Source organism: Salvelinus alpinus, chromosome 18 (assembly GCF_045679555.1).
Source record: "Salvelinus alpinus chromosome 18, SLU_Salpinus.1, whole genome shotgun sequence".
NCBI lineage: Eukaryota > Metazoa > Chordata > Actinopteri > Salmoniformes > Salmonidae > Salvelinus > Salvelinus alpinus.
In genome coordinates this window covers 29,989,489-30,011,827 of record NC_092103.1, presented here as the reverse complement: position 1 = coordinate 30,011,827, position 22,339 = coordinate 29,989,489, and the positions used below count along the sequence as shown (strand labels likewise).

The 22,339-nt window shown below is 43.0% G+C and overlaps 1 protein-coding gene across 4 annotated transcripts in view; it reads right to left on the bottom strand.

Moving 5' to 3' along the window:
* The window catches only part of LOC139544162 (unconventional myosin-XVIIIb-like), a 59,077-nt gene that overhangs the window by 5,715 nt on the left and 31,023 nt on the right, over nucleotides 1-22,339 (bottom strand). For all 4 annotated transcript variants that reach the window (XM_071350961.1, XM_071350964.1, XM_071350965.1 and 1 more), the window contains 17 exons: nucleotides 20,340-20,483; nucleotides 20,067-20,156; nucleotides 19,745-19,864; nucleotides 17,503-17,626; nucleotides 17,032-17,156; nucleotides 16,537-16,691; nucleotides 16,306-16,429; nucleotides 15,891-16,091; nucleotides 14,456-14,566; nucleotides 12,189-12,293; nucleotides 7,537-7,698; nucleotides 7,270-7,383; nucleotides 6,992-7,108; nucleotides 6,803-6,886; nucleotides 6,516-6,653; nucleotides 6,121-6,306; nucleotides 2,361-2,494 (listed from right to left, as the gene is read on the bottom strand). In XM_071350961.1, coding sequence (XP_071207062.1) covers nucleotides 2,361-2,494; nucleotides 6,121-6,306; nucleotides 6,516-6,653; nucleotides 6,803-6,886; nucleotides 6,992-7,108; nucleotides 7,270-7,383; nucleotides 7,537-7,698; nucleotides 12,189-12,293; nucleotides 14,456-14,566; nucleotides 15,891-16,091; nucleotides 16,306-16,429; nucleotides 16,537-16,691; nucleotides 17,032-17,156; nucleotides 17,503-17,626; nucleotides 19,745-19,864; nucleotides 20,067-20,156; nucleotides 20,340-20,483 — 2,234 coding nt within the window. The remainder of the gene's footprint in view (nucleotides 1-2,360; nucleotides 2,495-6,120; nucleotides 6,307-6,515; nucleotides 6,654-6,802; nucleotides 6,887-6,991; nucleotides 7,109-7,269; nucleotides 7,384-7,536; nucleotides 7,699-12,188; nucleotides 12,294-14,455; nucleotides 14,567-15,890; nucleotides 16,092-16,305; nucleotides 16,430-16,536; nucleotides 16,692-17,031; nucleotides 17,157-17,502; nucleotides 17,627-19,744; nucleotides 19,865-20,066; nucleotides 20,157-20,339; nucleotides 20,484-22,339) is intronic.

Here is a 22,339-nt window from a genome sequence, read left to right as displayed (position 1 = left end):
AGTAACACACACACTCATACCACTCTTACACATCAAACACAGTAACACACTCATACCTCTCTTACACATAAAACACAGTAACACACTCAAACTTCTCTTACATTTCAAACACAGTAACACACTCATACCTCTCTTACATTTCAAACACAGTAACACACTCATACCACTCTTACACATCAAACACAGTATCACACTCATACCACTCTTACACATCAAACACAGTAACACACTCATACCACTCTTACACATCAAAAACAGTAACACACTCATACCACTCTTACACTTCAAACACAGTAACACACTCATACCTCTCTTACATTTCAAACACAGTAACACACTCATACCACTCTTACACATCAAACACAGTAACACACTCATACCACTCTTACACATCAAACACAGTAACACACTCATACCTCTCTTACACATCAAACACAGTAACACACTCATACCACTCTTACACATCAAACACAGTAACACACTCATACCACTCTTACACATCAAACACAGTAACACACTCATACCTCTCTTACACATCAAACACAGTAACACACTCATACCACTCTTACACATCAAACACAGTAACACACTCATACCTCTCTTACACATCAAACACAGTAACACACTCATACCTCTCTTACACATCAAACACAGTAACACACTCATACCACTCTTACACATCAAACACAGTAACACACTCATACCTCTCTTACACATCAAACACAGTAACACACTCATACCACTCTTACACATCAAACACAGTAACACACTCATACCTCTCTTACACATCAAACACAGTAACACACTCATACCACTCTTACACATCAAACACAGTAACACACTCATACCTCTCTTACACATCAAACACAGTAACACACTCATACCACTCTTACACATCAAACACAGTAACACACTCATACCACTTTTACACATCAAACACAGTAACATACTCATGCCACTTTTACACATCAAACACAGTAACACACTCATACCACTTTTACGCATCAAACACAGTAACACACTCATACCACTTTTACACATCAAACACAGTAACACACTCATACCACATCTAACACAGTAACTCACACACTCATACCACATCAAACACAGTAACACACTCATACCTCTCTTACATTTCAAAAACGGTAACACACTCATACCTCTCTTACACATCTAACACAGTAACACACTCATACCTATCTTACACATCAAACACAGTAACACACACACTCATACCACTCTTACACATCAAACACAGTAACACACTCATACCTCTCTTACACATAAAACACAGTAACACACTCAAACTTCTCTTACATTTCAAACACAGTAACACACTCATACCTCTCTTACATTTCAAACACAGTAACACACTCATACCACTCTTACACATCAAACACAGTAACACACTCATACCTCTCTTACACATAAAACACAGTAACACACTCATACCTCTCTTACACATCAAACACAGTATCACACTCATACCTCTCTTACATTTCAAACACAGTAACACACTCATACCTCTCTTACACATCAAACACAGTAACACACTCATACCACTCTTACACATCAAACACAGTAACACACACACTCACACCACTCTTACACATCAAACACAGTAACACACTCATACCTCTCTTACACATCAAACACAGTAACACACTCATACCTCTCTTACATTTCAAACACAGTAACACACTCATACCTCTCTTACACATCAAACACAGTAACACACTCATACCACTCTTACACATCAAACACAGTAACACACTCATACCTCTCTTACACATCAAACACAGTAACACACTCATACCACTCTTACACATCAAACACAGTAACACACACACTCATACCTCTCTTACACATCAAACACAGTAACACACTCATACCACTCTTACACATCAAACACAGTAACACACTCATACCTCTCTTACACATCAAACACAGTAACACACTCATACCACTCTTACACATCAAACACAGTAACACACTCATACCTCTCTTACACATCAAACACAGTAACACACTCATACCTCTCTTACATTTCAAACACAGTAACACACTCATACCTCTCTTACACATCAAACACAGTAACACACTCATACCACTCTTACACATCAAACACAGTAACACACTCATACCTCTCTTACACATCAAACACAGTAACACACTCATACCTCTCTTACACATCAAACACAGTAACACACTCATACCTCTCTTACACATCAAACACAGTAACACACTCATACCACTTTTACACATCAAACACAGTAACACACTCATACCACTTTTACACGTCAAACACAGTAACACACTCATACCACTTTTACACGTCACACACAGTAAAACACTCATACCTCTCATCATCACTTTCGTCACTAGACTCCACCTCCTCCAGGGCGGCTTGCAGATCAACGATACGATGGATGGATGTCTCCAGATCAGCTTGTAATGTCTGTCTGACCGCACTCAGCTCTGTCACTTGCATCTCCTGAGAACAGAGAGAGAGAGATAGAAAGTGAGGGGGAGAGGGGGGAAAGAGGGAAAGAGGGAAAGAGAGAAGACGAGACGTGTCCATAGGAGAGGTGACAGAGAGTGGAGAGGCCGCACAGAGGAACTCCAAAGTCGTGTGCGCCACAGGCCAACGGTACGTTTATCCATGTTATTCAATACAGGCCAACGGTACGTTTATCCATGTTATTCAATACAGGCCAACGGTACGTTTATCCATGTTGTTCAATACAGGCCAACGGTACGTTTATCCATGTTATTCAATACAGGCCAACGGTACGTTTATCCATGTTATTCAATACAGGCCAACGGTACGTTTATCCATGTTATTCAATACAGGCCAACGGTACGTTTATCCATGTTATTCAATACAGGCCAACGGTACGTTTATCCATGTTATTCAATACAGGCCAACGGTACGTTTATCCATGCTATTCAATACAGGCCAACGGTACGTTTATCCATGTTATTCAATACAGGCCAACGGTACGTTTATCCATGTTATTCAATACAGGCCAACGGTACGTTTATCCATGTTATTCAATACAGGCCAACGGTACGTTTATCCATGTTATTCAATACAGGCCAACGGTACGTTTATCCATGCTATTCAATACAGGCCAACGGTACGTTTATCCATGTTATTCAATACAGGCCAACGGTACGTTTATCCATGTTATTCAATACAGGCCAACGGTACGTTTATCCATGTTATTCAATACAGGCCAACGGTACGTTTATCCATGTTATTCAATACAGGCCAACGGTACGTTTATCCATGTTATTCAATACAGGCCAACGGTACGTTTATCCATGTTATTCAATACAGGCCAACGGTACGTTTATCCATGTTATTCAATACAGGCCAACGGTACGTTTATCCATGTTATTCAATACAGGCCAACGGTACGTTTATCCATGCTATTCAATACAGGCCAACGGTACGTTTATCCATGTTATTCAATACAGGCCAACGGTACGTTTATCCATGTTATTCAATACAGGCCAACGGTACGTTTATCCATGTTATTCAATACAGGCCAACGGTACGTTTATCCATGTTATTCAATACAGGCCAACGGTACGTTTATCCATGCTATTCAATACAGGCCAACGGTACGTTTATCCATGTTATTCAATACAGGCCAACGGTACGTTTATCCATGTTATTCAATACAGGCCAACGGTACGTTTATCCATGTTATTCAATACAGGCCAACGGTACGTTTATCCATGTTATTCAATACAGGCCAACGGTACGTTTATCCATGCTATTCAATACAGGCCAGAATGGATGAAGTCTTATAATCATGCCCAGTCTATTCCTCATTGCATCATCCATCATATATTGTGGCACTAACCAACACACACACACACCAACACACACACACACGTGGGTCCTTGGTCTTCCTGTAGAGTGTGTGTGTGTGTGTGTGTGTGTGTTATCTCGAGGAGCATTCTTCCATATTCATACAGAGACAGAAAGAAGAGAGTGATGTATCTATTAATCTTCCACTTTCCCTGTAATCTCGCTCTCTCGCTCACACACACGCACAGAACACACCAAAGACATTGTTGCACACACACTAGCTCACTCACTCAAATGTATGACATACACACTAGTTCTCATATGGCATGAAGACACACAAACACACGCCCTCATTGGCTCTCCAGGTTATTGACTGTGGAGGGGTGGTTAGTGGTTGTCATAGAGACATGTGGAATGGGATGGGGTGTACGTGTGTATCCATAACCTTGAGAAGACAATGAGGATTAATCACAGCCAGCCAGACAGTGGCAAAGCTAGAGAGAGAATGCAGGGGAGACAGTGGGTATCTCACTGAGAGCTGTGCCTGTCTGCGCTGTTGGTCGTTAGGTCGTTAAAGGGCATCTATCCATGTGTGTTTGTGTGTGTGTAGGCTATATATATATATGTCTGTGTGGATACACTGATTGTACAGAACATTAGGAACTCTTTCCGTGACATAGACTGATCAGGTGACCAGGTGACCAGGTGAATCCAGGTAAAAGCTATGATCCCGTATTGATGTCACCTGTTAAATCCACTTCAATCAGTGTAGAAGTGTGTAGGTGTGCCATTCAGAGGGTGAATGGGCAAGACAAAAGATGTAAGTGCCTTTGAACGGGGTATGGTAGTAGGTGGTAGGACACCCCGGTTTGAATGTGTCAGGAACTGCAACATTGCTGCGCTTTTCACGCTTCCAGTGTGTATCAAGAATGGCCAACTACCCAAAGGACATCCAGACAACTTGACACAACTGTGGGAAGCATTGGAGTCAACATGGGCCAGCATCCCTGTGGAACGCTTACAACACCTAGTAGAGTTCATGCCCCAACAAATTGAGGCTGTTCTGAGGACAAAAGGAGGAGATATTCCTAATATTTGATATACTCAGTGTATGTATGTACAGTGCCTTCGGAAATTATTTACACCTCTTGACCTTTCCACATTTTGTTACATTACGTTACAGCCATAATGACAAGGCGAAAACAGGTTTAGGATTTTTTGCAAATGTATTAAAAATAAAAAACAGAAGTACCTTATTTACGTAAGTATTCAGACCTTTTGCTACGAGACTCGAAATAGAGCTTCTGTGTATCCTGTTTCCATTGATCATCCTTGAGATGTTTCTACAACTTGATTGGAGTCCACCTGTGGTAAATTCAATTGATTGGACATGATTTGGAAAGGCACACACCTGTCTGTATAACATCCCACAGTTGACAGAGCATGTCAGAACAAAAACCAAGCAATGAGGTCGAAGGAATTGTCCGTAGAGCTTCGAGACAGGTGTGAACAAGATTCTCTGGTCTGATGAAACCAAGATTAAACTCTTTGGCCTGAATGCCAAACGTCACATCTGGAGGAAATCTGGCACCATCCCTACGGTGAAGCATGGTGGTGGCAGCATCATGCTGTGGGGTTGTTTTTCAGCAGCAGAGACTGGGAGACAAATCAGGATTGAGGGAAAGATGAACCGAGCAAAGTACAGAGAGATCCTTGATGAAAACCTGCTCCAGAGCGCTCAGGACCTCAGACTAGGGCGAAGGTTCACCTTCAAACAGGACAACAACCCTAAGCACACAGCCAAGACAACGCAGGAGTGGCTTCAGGACAAGTCTCTAAATATCCTTGAGTGGCCCAGCCAGAGCCCGGACTTGAACCCGCTCGAACATCTCTGGAGAGACCTGGAAATAGCTGTGCAGCAATGCTCCCCATCCAACCTGACAGAGCTTGAGAGGATCTGCAGAGAAGAATGGGAGAAACTCCCAAAATACAGGTGTGCCAAGCTTGTAGCGTCATACCCAAGAAGACTCTAGGCTGCAATTGCTGCCAAAGGTGCTTCAACAAAGTACTGAGTAAAGGGTCTGAATACTTTAGTAAATGTGATATCTCAGTTTTTAATTTATTTTCTCCCCAAAAACAATTTTTGCTTGTCATTATTGGGTATTGTGTGTAGATTGAGGGGAAAAAAACAATTGAATCCATTTTAGAATAAGGCTGTAACCTAACAAAACGTGGAAAAAGGGGTCTGAATACTTTCCGAAGGCACTGTATATAGTGTGTATGAATGTGTATGTTACCAGCTCCATGCATCTGCGGCTGCTGTCCTGTTCTCTCTGAGACAGGTCTTCAACCTCGTGTCTCATGTCGTGGAGGCGTTGCTGGAAGTACTGACTGTTCTCTCTCTCTCTGACCTCTGTCTGGGCACTCTGCTCCAGCTCCTCTCCCAGACGCACCACACTATCCCTCAGACGCAGCACCAACACCTACAGAGAGACAGAAGATATTTTTGTAAGACATTATTTAAACGTTATCTACTATTTCTAAATTTCAGCTTTGGCAATATGTACATCATGCCGATATTGCACCATTACATTTAATTGAATTGAGATAAAGAAAGAGATATGAGAGAGACAGAAAGAGTGTGTAAAGATATGTCAACTAGATTGCTTACTGTCCATTTTAACATCCTCACCTCAAACCTCTTGACCTGTCCTCTCTGGAACTCCAGCTTGTTCTCCAGGTCACACACCCTAGCCTCTTGCATACTGACGATACTACGCCCCACGGTGGACGACTCTAGGAACTGCACCCTGGCCATACTGGTTGCGAGCTGGGGGGAGAAGAGGCAGAGAAAGGAGGAGGAGAGGAGGGGCGGAAGGACAAGAGGAATGTCAGAGTAGGTTATTCAGAGTCTTGTATCCACATTAACAGCATGTGTAGTTCACCATCCCCCCACATTACTCAGCTGTCAGTCCTTACCTCTTCCTGGAGTGTGTGTCGCTGTTTCTTGACCTCCTCCAGTTCAGCCTGTAACTCTCTGATCTGAGAAATATCACTGGAGGACTGAGATAGAGAAAGGTAAAGTTTTAATGATCTTTAATTTGAAAACCATAACTGTCAGAGTCTTTGTACATGGTTTGGAAACCACCATGAGGCAGAGATACACACCTGTGCAATGAGGGCTTTGTGTTTCTTCATGAGTTCATTAAGGTCCTCCTGGTCCTCCTCTAGTCTCTTCAACAGATCTGACTTGTCATGTTGCAGCTGAGCTACCTGCTCATCCACCTACACATAAACACACACACCTTTAATCTACTATCTCCACTAGACTGTTGTGCTCACAGTAGGATTGTAACACTTTGATGTTAAAGTTCCCGAACACCACTGATAATGATATAGTAACAGTTTGTAGTAAGAGTCTAGTATGAGGCCTCTATCTATCTCACCAGACTCTTGTGTTTGCAGATGTTCTCTAGTTCTATCTGAGCATTCTCCAGTTCCATGGACAGAGTCTTCTGAACACTCTCCACCTCCGCTCTCCTTGCCTCACTCTCCTCCAACTAACAGAGAAAGAGATGGAGAGAGACAGAGAGAGCAATAGAGGGAGAGAGGGGGGGGGATACGTTTTAATTGTTAGTTTAAACATGCCTTGATCCACATTCATAGCATCATAGTATGTGTGTGTTTGCATGTGTAGGTGTGTGTGTGTGTACCTGGCAGTGCAGACGCTCTATGTGTTCCTTGCTGCCGGGAGCCTGGCTGTGTCCAGGGTTGTCTATGGTAGACAGTAGTAGCTGAGCATCAACCAGCAGGGCATGGGTTCTCTTCAGATCTCTCCTCAGTCTCTTCTCCACATCAAAGTCCCTGTGGCCCACCTTGCAGAGGGAGGAAGAGAGTTTAATGTTTAGTAATATGTTAAATTGTTTAAACCACACACACAGACACACACACATACACACACAAGCACCCCTAAATTACAATAAAACAACCTCAAGCCTGTCTATATCATGTAGTGGAGGAACTCTGGGGCATTGAGTAAACAAACGTTTGTTGATTAAGTTTGTGACATGAGGATAAAAAAATTGAAATGGTTTGAAACAAACATTTTAAGGATTTTCATGCAGTTCCACATGTGTACTTAGCGGAATAAAAGGGAATATATGTAAATTGACCCATAACTCTATCAACATGTTTACAACAACCAGAGGCTGCTGCTAAGGGGAGGACGGCTCATAATAATGGCTGGAACAGCGCGAATGGAATGGCATCAAACACCTGGAAACCATGGAAACCATGTATTTGAAAAAAAAGTAGGCCATTACAACTTTAAGAAGAATAAAAATGTAGGCCTTGCCAATGCATTGATATTCAAATTATGATTACATTCTAAAATATGTGAGAATAATGTGGACATTGCCTTACTAAATAGATTGGATGCATGCATGGCTATTTTTTGTCACATAATAAACCCATGAATAACGGTACCATTACACTGTTTGAATCTCACCATCGCTGTTTTTGTAATGAGAAAGTGACCTAAAACCAGGTTCCTTTTTAATTGGAAGGATTTATATGGAAAACCAAGGTGAAGCCAACATTAGATGTTGTCGTTCTCATAATAACCGCATGTGGTTTTACAAAGAAAACTGAGTAGCTCAACACCCTTCAGTTGAAGCAGCAGGAAACAAACGAAAGTGGCCACATCTCTCACAAAAACAGATCAAAATTAAATCACGAATAATTGTACATTTGCTACAATAATTACAAGGACTTTTCAACCCAAAATTTAGGAAATGTCTGATTTTCAATGTAGGCCTATTCCAGTACTACTTGAAGTTCTGAGTTCAAGTAGATAATATGTCAAGCCCCTTGTATTATTTAAAATTGCAGGTGTAACATGGAAAACAAAATGTATTTGTCATGTTATTTAATTACCAGATCAATTTGTTGTCATTAAATCCAGAATAAATCATTTGAGCCCCACCTGTTTAGCTAAAAAAAATAAGTAAATTAAAATAAATTAATGTGTTGCCTGTTTTGCATGTTATTTTGGCATTAATACGTGTCACATATCAGTCTGCAAACAATGTAAAAAAAAGTATTGAGTTAATAAAGCCACATACAAGCATGCGGCAGCTCCAAAACGCAGGTGTTTCAGCCTACTGTAGCTCAGTGCTTTCTGTGGTGGTGGGGCAGCCAGCGGAAATTACGGAGCGTAGGGGTTGGTAATGTTCTCTAGTTGCGCCGTGATTGGCTCAGTGTTCCGTCACTCTGGGGACACTACATCAACTCAAAATCTACGGGGAGAGCTCGAAAATTCAAGCCCCTTGGGTGCTGCCATTGAGTTACATTGGAAGTGCCCATCCAAGAAGGCTCAAGGTCATTGGCCACAAATAAAATGACATCAAATCACGTTATATCTACCATAGCTTTGATTGGACTGATCATGTCAACATCATACTTTCAAAATCTTAGCTAGCAAGCTAGACAAGCAGTCATCATCATGAATCACGTCGACAATCTACTGGAAAATCCTTTTTAATCCTTGTCATATCAAGAGAAATGATAGATAAAAGGTATCGGTGCTCATCGCCCATTGGACATAAACATTACACAACATCAGAAATCGCAAATTCAACAATGAGTGGTTTGGAAGGAATCAGTGGCTAACTGCAAGCATTGCAAAGCAATCACTAGCCTGCTATTCAGTGGAGTGGGTGTGTGGTCCAAGTCTGGGTTTAAGGGTCTATTTTCCAAGCTTAAAAGGATAAACATTTAACACCATGGGCCAGAAAAGATGGAATACATTGGCCATGCTGTCAATCCAGCATGACTTCTGCCGCATTCAAAACAACTGCAAACGTGGAACTGGGAAATCTCAGACTTCACTGAGTTCAAGACAACTGGGAACTCGGAAAAAAACTAGGTCCTACTGGGAAAATACGTTTTGAACGGTCATCAAACTCGGAATCCCAAGTCGGGAACTCTGGCCTCCTTCTAAAGCGCCAATCTGAAGACCACTGACGTCATGATTCAACCTTGTTTTTTTCCAAGTTCACTGTTGTCTTGAAAGCTGTCAAAAAAAAGCTGTTACATTTTTTTTTATGACAAATTGTTCCCACAATTGTGAGTCCAAAAATGTATTGTATGCTGTTGCATAAATTTTGTAATATGACAGGGAGATATGTATACTGTAGCTAAGATAGTAATACTAAGTTAATGTTGTGTAGTAAGCTGTTAGTAGCCCATGTGTCTCACCTTAATAATTTGGTCCCTTTCTCCCTCATAACTTAGCCTACTGTTCTGATTTAGTGGTGCACATGTAGCCTATAGCCTGTTTTAGAGAAATGTCATCATTGAATATTGTAAGAGCTTTCATTGTCTGCTTATATGCCCCCTTTATTTATCCTATGGTTCTGACTTGGTGTACAGGGAGAATACCGTAAGAACGGCCCATGTTCTGAATTCTGTACATTTCAAAAGTGCTGAACAAATAGTTATATTGACTACGTCCGTCATAGCTCGCTCATTAATGTCTTAATCGAAATTACAGATTGCATCTTATCCGCTTGTCGTCCCCTTATGCCATAGTTTGTGTATCTCAACTGTCAGTAGAAACCACATTTGTTTAAGCAAGTCAGCCATATCAGCTATGTTTTTTAAAAGGCAGTAAATGAGGCTGAAATAACTGTTTCACTGACAAGGCTCCGCTGATATCCAGGTGTAGCGGTGGTAGGGATTCACTCCATGGTGCTGAACAGAAAGCTCTGCTGTTGGGACTGCTTTATACAGGCCCTAACAATTTATAGGCACCGTTTGAAACCGTTATAGTGCAATTCATGTATTGTTTAGTGTTGTGTTGTGGCTTTGCTGGCATGCATATACACATCTATTTTTTTGTTTGCCCCACCAAAATGTACATGCTAAAATTGCCACTGCCAACAAGTATCATTCTTAATTATTTTAGGTATCAAGGTAAGGTGACTCTTTCGGTGTGAAGCATTCGATTTCACAATCCATTTATTATTTAGGATTAGTGTGCCCATGAAAACTGTTTTCACCCCTAACATAAGACCCTAACATAAGAGCCTAACACAAGAGCCTAACACCTAAGAGCCTAACACAAGAGCCTAACACAAGAGCCTAACATAAGAGCCGAACATAAGAGCCTAACATAAGAGCCTAACATAAGAGCCTAACATAAGAGCCTAACATAAGAGCCTAACATAAGAGCCTAACATAAGACACCAACTGTTATGTAGTTACACTGCATTTCTGGGATCACTATACAAATAAACTGTCTGACAGCTAGATCCAGGATTCTTACAGAGTTCAAGTTCAATATCTAATTTAACTGATTAATGCTTAATATATGATTTAATGACAACTTACACTGTCATAAATGCAAGGACAGAAAAGTCATGTTTTATGTCACACGATTTTGGACAAATCTGTCAAGACACCAACTATGATAAAGGATTTAAATCAACTAGTGAATTGTATTGAATAAAGCTGTGATCCCCCTTATATCTTAATGTAATGACATGAACAAAAATGGCAAATTATTATCAATGACTTATCAACAGCTGAAACAAGTTGTCCAGTGTAGAAAATCCTCACTAGTACGCTAGTTTATGGAAACACCCACTTATGGATTGCTGTGAGTGAGTTAGTGGGGCTGATGCATTGAACATGGGGAGACAGAAACAGACTCTACATCTCCCTGCAGTGACAGAGTGATGAGGTGTTGTGGAAGCTTTAGGCTGGCTGCTATATTGGGTTTCTTTGTATTGCCTGTTGGTGGAAGTGACATGCTGAATTCATCTCCCTGAGAGCATTACACTGGAAAAATCTATACTGCCCCACTGCCTGGATTAGAAAACACACACACACGCACACACGCACACACACACACAGGCACGCACAGGCACGCACAAACACACTCGCGGCCGAGAGGCACGTCAATAGAAAAACCAGCCTGATTCGACAGCACTTTGAGATTGACTTTGTGCAACAGTGAGTGTGTGTGTCTCTCTGTGTCTCTCTCTTTGTGTGTGTGTGTGTGTGTGTGTGTGTGTGTGTGTGTGTGTGTGTGTGTGTGTGTGTGTGTGTGTGTGTGTGTGTGTGTGTGTGTGTGTGTGTGTGTGTGTGTGTGTGTGTGTGTGTGTGTGTGTGTGTGTATGTCCTGTGTTTGCGTGTTTGTGTGTGTGCGTACATGTGTGTGTGTGTCTACGTGCGTGTGCTCTGTGTGTATGTATGTGTGTGTGTATGTACTGTGTTTGCGTGTTTGTGTGTGTGCGTACATGTGTGTGTGTATTATGTACCATGTTTGTGTGCGTGCATCTGTGCATGTGTCTGTGTGTACCTGGTCACAAAGTGTAGCTATGAGTCCCTCCAGGTCGTGTTTCTCATGAACAACCATCTGTTTCTCTTCATACTCTTGTTCAAGCTGCATCTCTAGCTGACGCAGCTGCAAGGAAATAAAAACAAACCTATTACAATTACAGGAAATAAGCAAAGGAACCAGGTGTTTTAGAGAACATAGTGGAACTGTGCTCAACAGTTAAACGAAGGAACCAGGTGTTTTAGAGAACATAGTGGAAAGATGTTCAACAGTTAAACAAAGGAACCAGGTGTTTTAGAGGACATAGTGGAACCATGCTCAACAGTTAAACGAAGGAACCAGGTGTTTTAGAGAACATCGTGGAACCATGCTCAACAGTTAAACAAAGGAACCAGGTGTTTAGAGGACATAGTGGAACCATGCTCAACAGTTAAACGAAGGAACCAGATGTTTTACAGGACATAGTGGAACCATGTTCAACAGTTAAACAAAGGAACCACGTGTTTTACAGGACATAGTGGAACCATGCTCAACAGTTAAACAAAGGAACCAGGTGTTTAGAGGACATAGTGGAACCATGCTCAACAGTTAAACAAAGGAACCAGGTGTTTAGAGGACATAGTGGAACCATGCTCAACAGTTAAACAAAGGAACCAGGTGTGTTACAGGAAATAGTGGAACCATGCTCAACAGTTAAACAAAGGAACCAGGTGTTTAGAGGACATAGTGGAACCATGCTCAACAGTTAAACAAAGGAATCAGGTGTTTAGAGGACATAGTGGAACCATACTCAACAGTTAAACAAAGGAACCAGGTGTTTAAAGGACATAGTGGAACCATGCTCAACAGTTAAACAAAGGAACCAGGTGTTTAGAGGACATAGTGGAACCATGCTCAACAGTTAAACAAAGGAACCAGGTGTTTAGAGGACATAGTGGAACCATGCTCAACAGTTAAACAAAGGAACCAGGTGTTTAGAGGACATAGTGGAACCATGCTCAACAGTTAAACAAATTAATCAGGTGTTTTACAGGACATAGTGGAACCATGCTCAACAGTTAAACAAAGGAACCAGGTGTTTAGAGGACATAGTGGAACCATGCTCAACAGTTAAACAAAAAAAACAGGTGTTTTAGAGGACATAGTGGAACCATGCTCAACAGTTAAACAAAGGAACCAGGTGTTTTACAGGACATAGTGGAACCATGCTCAACAGTTAAACAAAGGAACCATGTGTTTTAGAGGACATAGTGGAACCATGCTCAACAGTTAAACAAAGGAACCAGGTGTTTTACAGGACATAGTGGAACCATGCTCAACAGTTAAACAAATGAATCAGGTGTTTTACAGGACATAGTGGAACCATACTCAACAGTTAAATGAAGGAACCAGGTGTTTAGAGGACATAGTGGAACCATGCTCAACAGTTAAACAAAGGAACCAGGTGTTTAGAGGACATAGTGGAACCAGGTGTTTAGAGGACATAGTGGAACCATGCTCAACAGTTAAACAAAGGAACCAGGTGTGTTACAGGACATAGTGGAACCATGCTCAACAGTTAAACAAAGGAACCAGGTGTTTTACAGGACATAGTGGAACCATGCTCAACAGTTAAACAAAGGAACCAGGTGTTTTACAGGACATAGTGGAACCATGCTCAACAGTTAAACAAATGAATCAGGTGTTTTACAGGACATAGTGGAACCATACTCAACAGTTAAATGAAGGAACCAGGTGTTTAGAGGACATAGTGGAACCATACTCAACAGTTAAATGAAGGAACCAGGTGTTTAGAGGACATAGTGGAACTGTGCTCAACAGTTAAACAAAGGAACCAGGTGTTTTATATATTTACATTTACATTTAAGTCATTTAGCAGACGCTCTTATCCAGAGCGACTTACAAATTGGAAAGTTCATACATATTCATCCTGGTCCCCCCGTGGGGAATGAACCCACAACCCTGGCGTTGCAAGCGCCATGCTCTACCAACTGAGCCACACGGGACCACGTGTGCTTGATGTAGATGATTGATCTCCTCATACTAACCCTGGCTGTCGTAAAACAACTATATAGTGGTGTCACTGGCAAGAGACTGGTCATAATCAGGGCAGTACAGTACTTAAGTAAAAATACTTTAATGTACTACTTAAGTAGTTTTTGGGGGTATATTGTACTCAGGTATGACAATTGGGTACTTTTTCCACCACCGTTCATAATAAGTTGACAGTCAGTAACTGTTCTAACCTAAGCAGTGGTCCCATTCTGTGGTCAGTAGCGGTCACCTACCCGTCTCTGGGAGGACTTGTGTACGTCCTCTAACTCCTCCTCTTTATCCTCCAGCTCTTTAAGATGAATCTGTTTCATTCTCTCCATCTCCATCTCAAAACGCAGGTGCACCTAGAGGAAGAGAGGTGGGAGAAGAGAGGTGGAGAAAGAGGAAGAGAGTTGGAGAAAGAGGAAGAAAGGTGGAGAAGTAGGAAGATAGGTGGAGAAATAGAAAGAGAGATGTAGAAATAGGAAGAGAGGGAGGAAGAGGAATGGAGGTGGAGAAAGAGGAAGAGAGGTGGAGAAAGAGGAAGAGAAGGGGAAGAGGAAGAGAGGTGGAGAAAGAGGAAGAGAGGTGGAGAAAGAGGAAGAGAGGTGGAGAAAGAGGAAGAGAGGGGGAAGAGGAAGAGAGGTGGAGAAAGAGGAAGAGAGGTGGAGAAAGAGGAGGAAAGGTGGAGAAGTAGGAAGATAGGTGGAGAAATAGAAAGAGAGGTGGAGAAAGAGGAAGAGAGGGGGAGAAAGAGGAAGAGAGGTGGAGAAATAGGAAGAGAGGGAGGAAGAGGAATGGAGGTGGAGAAAGAGGAAGAGAGGTGGAGAAATAGGAAGAGAGGGGGGAAGAGGAATGAAGGTGGAGAAAGAGGAAGAGAGGGGGAAGAGGAAGAGAGGTGAAGAAAGAGGAAGAGGTGGAGGAAGAGGAAGAGAGGTGGAGAAAGAGGAAGAGAGGTGGAGAAAGAGGAAGAGGAAGATAGGTGGAGAAAGAGGAAGAGAGGTGGAGAAAGAGGAAGAGAGGTGAAGAAAGAGGAAGAGAGGTGAAGAAAGAGGAAGAGTGGTGAAGAAAGAGGAAGAGAGGTGAAGAAAGAGGAAGAGAGGTGGAGAAAGTGGAAGAGAGGGGGGAAGAGGAAGAGAAGTGGAGAAATAGGAAGAGAGGTGGAGAAAGAGGAAGAGAGGTGGAGAAAGAGGAAGAGGGGTGGAGAAATAGGAAGAGGGGTGGAGAAATAGGAAGAGAGGAGGGGTGGAGAAATAGGAAGAGAGGTGGAGAAAGAGGAAGAGAGATGGAGAAAGAGGAAGATAGGTGGAGAAAGAGGAAGAGGTGGAGAAAGAGGAAGAGAGGTGGAGAAAGAGGAAGAGGTGGAGAAAGAGGAAGAGAGGTTAGAGTAAGAGGCAGAGAGATGTCTGTGTCCGTGTGTGTTGTGTGCATACATACCTGCTGCTGTGTAAATACAGTATCACTCAATTATGTCAGTAGTGAGAGTTACAGTTTCTTGTAATCCATATGTATGAGTGTTTGTGTGTGTGTGTGTGTGTGTGTGTGTGTGTGTGTGTGTGTGTGTGTGTGTGTGTGTGTGTGTGTGTGTGTGTGTGTGTGTGTGTGTGTGTGTGTGTGTGTGTGTGTGTGTGTGTGTGTGTGTGTGTGTGTGCGCGTGTGTGTGGGTGTTTGCGTTCATGGCATGCATACCTGCTGCGCCTGCTGCATGTTGGCGGTAAGCTTGGTAATCTCCTCTCCTCTCTCATTGGTCTGGGTCTCTAGGAGGCGGAGCTGCTTCTTGAGGTCCGGCAGTGAATCAGAGGCCAGGTCAAAGGGCACGCTGAGGTCACGGATCTGGGCACACAGCTCCTCCTTCTGCTGCTGCACACGAACCACTTCTGCCAGGCTCTCCTACAAACACACACACACACACACACACACACACACACACACACACACACACACACACACACACACACACACACACACACACACACACACACACACACACACACACACACACACACACACACACACACACACACACACACAAAGGATGTATCTTTTCACCAAATGTTTGTTGTTTAAGGTTGTGAAACCACCTCTAAATGTGTATTTAGTGTACCTGTAGAGTGCGTTTCAGAGTGTATATCTCTGCCCCCAGTGCAGTGCTCTCGTGAATGGCTTTGTCCTTCAGTTCTCTCTCTTTGTCTGCCTCTTCTAGGGCCTGGGTCAACTCACTGTCAAACCTGGAAAAACACATACATTGGAACGCATACAAACTCATTATATGAATCCCTACATACCCTTGTTTGAATGAAGTTTCTTACACATACACACACCAATACAAACCTACCTCCTCTGTTTGCGGTCCAGCTCGTGAGCGCGGCCCTGTAGGCTGTCGGTGAGAACGCGGGCGTCCTGGAGGTCAGAGGTGACACGACGAACCTGACGTTTCAACTCTGTGGCGCTCCTCTTAGACTGCTCCAGCTGGGCCTGTAGGGAGCCCACCTACCACAGGGGGGAGACAGAGAGTCAGCAAGAGACTGGACAACCCTGGACTGTGTGTGAGCTAGTAGAGAGAGAGAGAGAGAGAGAGAGAGAGAGAGAGAGAGAGAGAGAGAGAGAGAGAGAGAGAGAGAGAGAGAGAGAGAGAGAGAGAGAGAGAGAGAGAGAGAGAGAGAGAGAGAGAGAGAGAGAGAGAGAGAGAGAGAGAGAGAGAGAGAGAGAGAGAGAGAGAGAGAGAGAGAGAGAGAGAGAGAGAGAGAGAGAGAGAGAGAGAGAGAGAGAGAGAGAGAGAGAGAGAGAGAGAGTGTGTGTGTGTGTGTGTGTGTGTGTGTGTGTTATATACCTTGGTGTCCAGCTCTAGGTGTGTCTGTCTCTCTGCCTCCAGTCTCTCCTCTGTGTGTTTGAGTCGTCTCCTGACATACTCTACCTCAGTCTGGCAGCACTCTAGCTGTAGTGCCATCTCACTCTCTGTAGGGGGGGGGGGGGGGGGGGGGGGCAGTGTTTATGTGTGTGTGTAGAGAAAATTCATGAAGAATTCCAATTACATCAGACCACACCCCATCCTCCCAGATTCCCCACACCTGTTCCCTCCTAAAACGCTAATCCAAACCCCTTAACCCCCCCCCCATGTGTTGCCTGTTCTGTGTGAATAAATGTCAAAACTGTAATTCTGGCATTTATTCTGCATTTTCCCTGATGCCTCATGGTGGCAGTATAACCCAGATCAACAGTTAGTAACATCCAGTGCAGTCAAACCTTCAATTCAGTGAGAGTGAGTTTCACCTATTGTTCAATCCAAATGACAGGCAGTTACCTATAGTAGTTCCCCAGCTTGTCCCTGTCCCAGCCTGGGACTCTTTGCTCTGGACTTTCTGTTTCTCCTCCTCCAATTGTTTCTCCAGCGTCACCATGGTGAGCTTACACTGGTCCAGCCGAGCCTGAGAAAGGGAAGGAGAGAAAAGAGAGAAAAAGAAAGAGAGAAAAATACTGTACTGTATGGGGCCAGGTACACAACACCTTTAGTCCTTGTGTACTGGAGAGTTATTAGGGTGCTGTTGTAATACTACCTGTAGTTCCTTGTGTACTGCAGAGTTATTAGGGTGCTGTTGTAATACTTCCTGTAGTTCCTTGTGTACTGGAGAGTTATTAGGGTGCTGTTGTAATACTTCCTGTAGTTCCTTGTGTACTGGAGAGTTATTAGGGTGCTGTTGTAATACTTCCTGTAGTTCCTTGTGTACTGGAGAGTTATTAGGGTGCTGTTGTAATACTTCCTGTAGTTCCTTGTGTACTGGAGAGTTATTAGGGTGCTGTTGTAATACTACCTGTAGTTCCTTGTGTACTGCAGAGTTATTAGGGTGCTGTTGTAATACTACCTGTAGTTCCTTGTGTACTGCAGAGTTATTAGGGTGCTGTTGTAATACTACCTGTAGTTCCTTGTGTACTGGAGAGTTATTAGGGTGCTGTTGTAATACTACCTGTAGTTCCTTGTGTACTGCAGAGTTATTAGGGTGCTGTTGTAATACTACCTGTAGTTCCTTGTGTACTGGAGAGTTATTAGGGTGCTGTTGTAATACTACCTGTAGTTCCTTGTGTACTGCAGAGTTATTAGGGTGCTGTTGTAATACTTCCTGTAGTTCCTTGTGTACTGGAGAGTTATTAGGGTGCTGTTGTAATACTACCTGTAGTTCCTTGTGTACTGGAGAGTTATTAGGGTGCTGTTGTAATACTACCTGTAGTTCCTTGTGTACTGGAGAGTTATTAGGGTGCTGTTGTAATACTACCTGTAGTTCCTTGTGTACTGGAGAGTTATTAGGGTGCTGTTGTAATACTACCTGTAGTTCCTTGTGTACTGGAGAGTTATTAGGGTGCTGTTGTAATACTTCCTGTAGTTCCTTGTGTACTGGAGAGTTATTAGGATGCTGTTGTAATACTTCCTGTAGTTCCTTGTGTACTGGAGAGTTATTAGGGTGCTGTTGTAATACTACCTGTAGTTCCTTGTGTACTGCAGAGTTATTAGGGTGCTGTTGTAATACTACCTGTAGTTCCTTGTGTACTGGAGAGTTATTAGGGTGCTGTTGTAATACTACCTGTAGTTCCTTGTGTACTGCAGAGTTATTAGGGTGCTGTTGTAATACTTCCTGTAGTTCCTTGTGTACTGGAGAGTTATTAGGGTGCTGTTGTAATACTACCTGTAGTTCCTTGTGTACTGGAGAGTTATTAGGGTGCTGTTGTAATACTTCCTGTAGTTCCTTGTGTACTGGAGAGTTATTAGGATGCTGTTGTAATACTTCCTGTAGTTCCTTGTGTACTGGAGAGTTATTAGGGTGCTGTTGTAATACTTCCTGTAGTTCCTTGTGTACTGGAGAGTTATTAGGGTGCTGTTGTAATACTACCTGTAGTTCCTTGTGTACTGCAGAGTTATTAGGGTGCTGTTGTAATACTACCTGTAGTTCCTTGTGTACTGCAGAGTTATTAGGGTGCTGTTGTAATACTACCTGTAGTTCCTTGTGTACTGGAGAGTTATTAGGGTGCTGTTGTAATACTACCTGTAGTTCCTTGTGTACTGCAGAGTTATTAGGGTGCTGTTGTAATACTACCTGTAGTTCCTTGTGTACTGGAGAGTTATTAGGGTGCTGTTGTAATACTACCTGTAGTTCCTTGTGTACTGCAGAGTTATTAGGGTGCTGTTGTAATACTTCCTGTAGTTCCTTGTGTACTGGAGAGTTATTAGGGTGCTGTTGTAATACTTCCTGTAGTTCCTTGTGTACTGGAGAGTTATTAGGGTGCTGTTGTAATACTTCCTGTAGTTCCTTGTGTACTGGAGAGTTATTAGGATGCTGTTGTAATACTTCCTGTAGTTCCTTGTGTACTGGAGAGTTATTAGGGTGCTGTTGTAATACTTCCTGTAGTTCCTTGTGTACTGGAGAGTTATTAGGATGCTGTTGTAATACTTCCTGTAGTTCCTTGTGTACTGGAGAGTTATTAGGGTGCTGTTGTAATACTTCCTGTAGTTCCTTGTGTACTGGAGAGTTATTAGGGTGCTGTTGTAATACTACCTGTAGTTCCTTGTTTTCCCTGGTGAGTCGTAGTCTCTCTCCTCTCTCCATGTCCAGCGCCTGACTGACAGCTTCACCACGGAAACGCTCATCACTTAGTTCAGACGACACTGCCGTCACCTAGACGAAACACACCCACACCTGTATTCACAACTAAAGCTTTACTTTACACTTTGTCCACCCAGCCTATCACTTTAGTGCTCCCTCAAACGTTACACTTGACAGGCCTCCCAAACTTGACATATTACTATCCCTAAATCAAACTTTACACTTTACTGCCCCTCAAACTTTACACTTTATAGGCCTCCCAAACTATACCCACCTTGGTCTCCAGGATGTCAGTGGTCTGTCTCAGCTCGTTCCTCTCTCTCTCTGACTTCTCCAGCCGTCGTCTCAGAGCCGTGATCTCATCCTGGGAAATCATCAGAGTATTTTATTAAACAACACCAAATCTCCAGTGATAAAGCTTAGCTCTTATAACTCTTTGGCTTTGAGTCGATTCAAAAGGCTTTGGATCAAGTGGTTACTGTTTGGCTCTGAATCAACATACTTTCTTTGCTCTGTATCACTGAGTAGTCTCTGAATCGATTCCTACCTCCTTGGCTCTAAGTCTCTGGTCATCCATGTTAACATCCAGTAGGGGGCGTACTCTACACAGCAGTTTCCACCAGCTCCACTTGGCCACGCCTCTCAGAGTACGGATGTTACTCTGGACACACCTCACTGCCATCTGCTGCACCTGTATGTGGACACACAGAGATACAGACAAGTGTTATCGTCAGTACAGAGACAAAGTGGAGTCGCAATACAATCATGTGACATATGTGGCAGGGTCTACAGACAATCACGGATTACAAAAGGAAAACAAGCCACGTCACAGACACCGACATCTTGCTCCTGGACAAGCTAAACACCTTTCTTCGCCCACTTTGAGAATAACGTGAGTAAGACATTTAAACATGTTAACCCTCGTAAGGCTGCCGGTCCAGACGGCATCCCTAGCCGCGTCCTCAGAGCATGCGCAGACCAGCTGGCTGGAGTGTTTACAGACATATTCAATCTCTCCCTATCCCAGTCTGCTGTCCCCACTTGCTTCAAGATATCCATCATTGTTCCTGTACCCAAGAAAGCGAAGGTAACTGAACTAAATGACTATCGCCCCGTAGCACTCACTTCTGTCATCATCAAATCAAATCAAATTTATTAGTCACATGCGCAGAATACAACAAGTGTAGACTTTACTGTGAAATGCTTACTTACAAGCCTTTAACCAACAGTGCAGTTAAAGAAGAGGAAAATATTTACCAAGTAGGCTAAAATAAAAAGTAATAATACAAAGTAACACAATAAGAATAACAATAGCGAGGCTATATACACGGGACACCGGTACCGAGTCAGTGTGCAGGGGTACAGGCTAGTTGAGGTAAGCTGTACATGTACAGTGGGGCAAAAAAGTATTTAGTCAGCCACCAATTGTGCAAGTTCTCCCACTTAAAAAGATGAGAGAGGCCTGTAATTTTCATCATAGGTACACTTCAACTATGACAGACAAAATGAGAAAAAGAATCCAGAAAATCACATTGTAGGATTTTTTATGAATTTATTTGCAAATTATGGTGGAAAATAAGTATTTGGTCAATAACAAAAGTTTATCTTAATACTTTGTTATATACCCTTTGTTGGCAATGACAGAGGTCAAACGTTTTCTGTAAGTCTTCACAAGGTTTTCACACACTGTTGCTGGTATTTTGGCCCATTCCTCCATGCAGATCTCCTCTAGAGCAGTGATGTTTTGGGGCTGTTGCTGGGCAACACGGACTTTCAACTCCCTCCAAAGATTTTCTATGGGGTTGAGATCTGGAGACTGGCTAGGCCACTCCAGGACCTTGAAATGCTTCTTACGAAGCCACTCCTTCGTTGCCCGGGCGGTGTGTTTGGGATCATTGTCATGCTGAAAGACCCAGCCACGTTTCATCTTCAATGCCCTTGCTGATGGAAGGAGGTTTTCACTCAAAATCTCACGATACATGGCCCCATTCATTCTTTCCTTTACACGGATCAGTCGTCCTGGTCCCTTTTCAGAAAAACAGCCCCAAAGCATGATGTTTCCACCCCCATGCTTCACAGTAGGTATGGTGTTCTTTGGATGCATTCTTTGTCCTCCAAACACGACGAGTTGAGTTTTTACCAAAAAGTTCTATTTTGGTTTCATCTGACCATATGACATTCTCCCAATCTTCTTCTGGATCATCCAAATGCTCTCTAGCAAACTTCAGACGGGCCTGGACATGTACTGGCTTAAGCAGGGGGACACGTCTGGCACTGCAGGATTTGAGTCCCTGGCGGCGTAGTGTGTTACTGATGGTAGGCTTTGTTACTTTGGTCCCAGCTCTCTGCAGGTCATTCACTAGGTCCCCCCGTGTGGTTCTGGGATTTTTGCTCACCGTTCTTGTGATCATTTTGACCCCACGGGGTGAGATCTTGCGTGGAGCCCCAGATCGAGGGAGATTATCAGTGGTCTTGTATGTCTTCCATTTCCCAATAATTGCTCCCACAGTTGATTTCTTCAAACCAAGCTGCTTACCTATTGCAGAT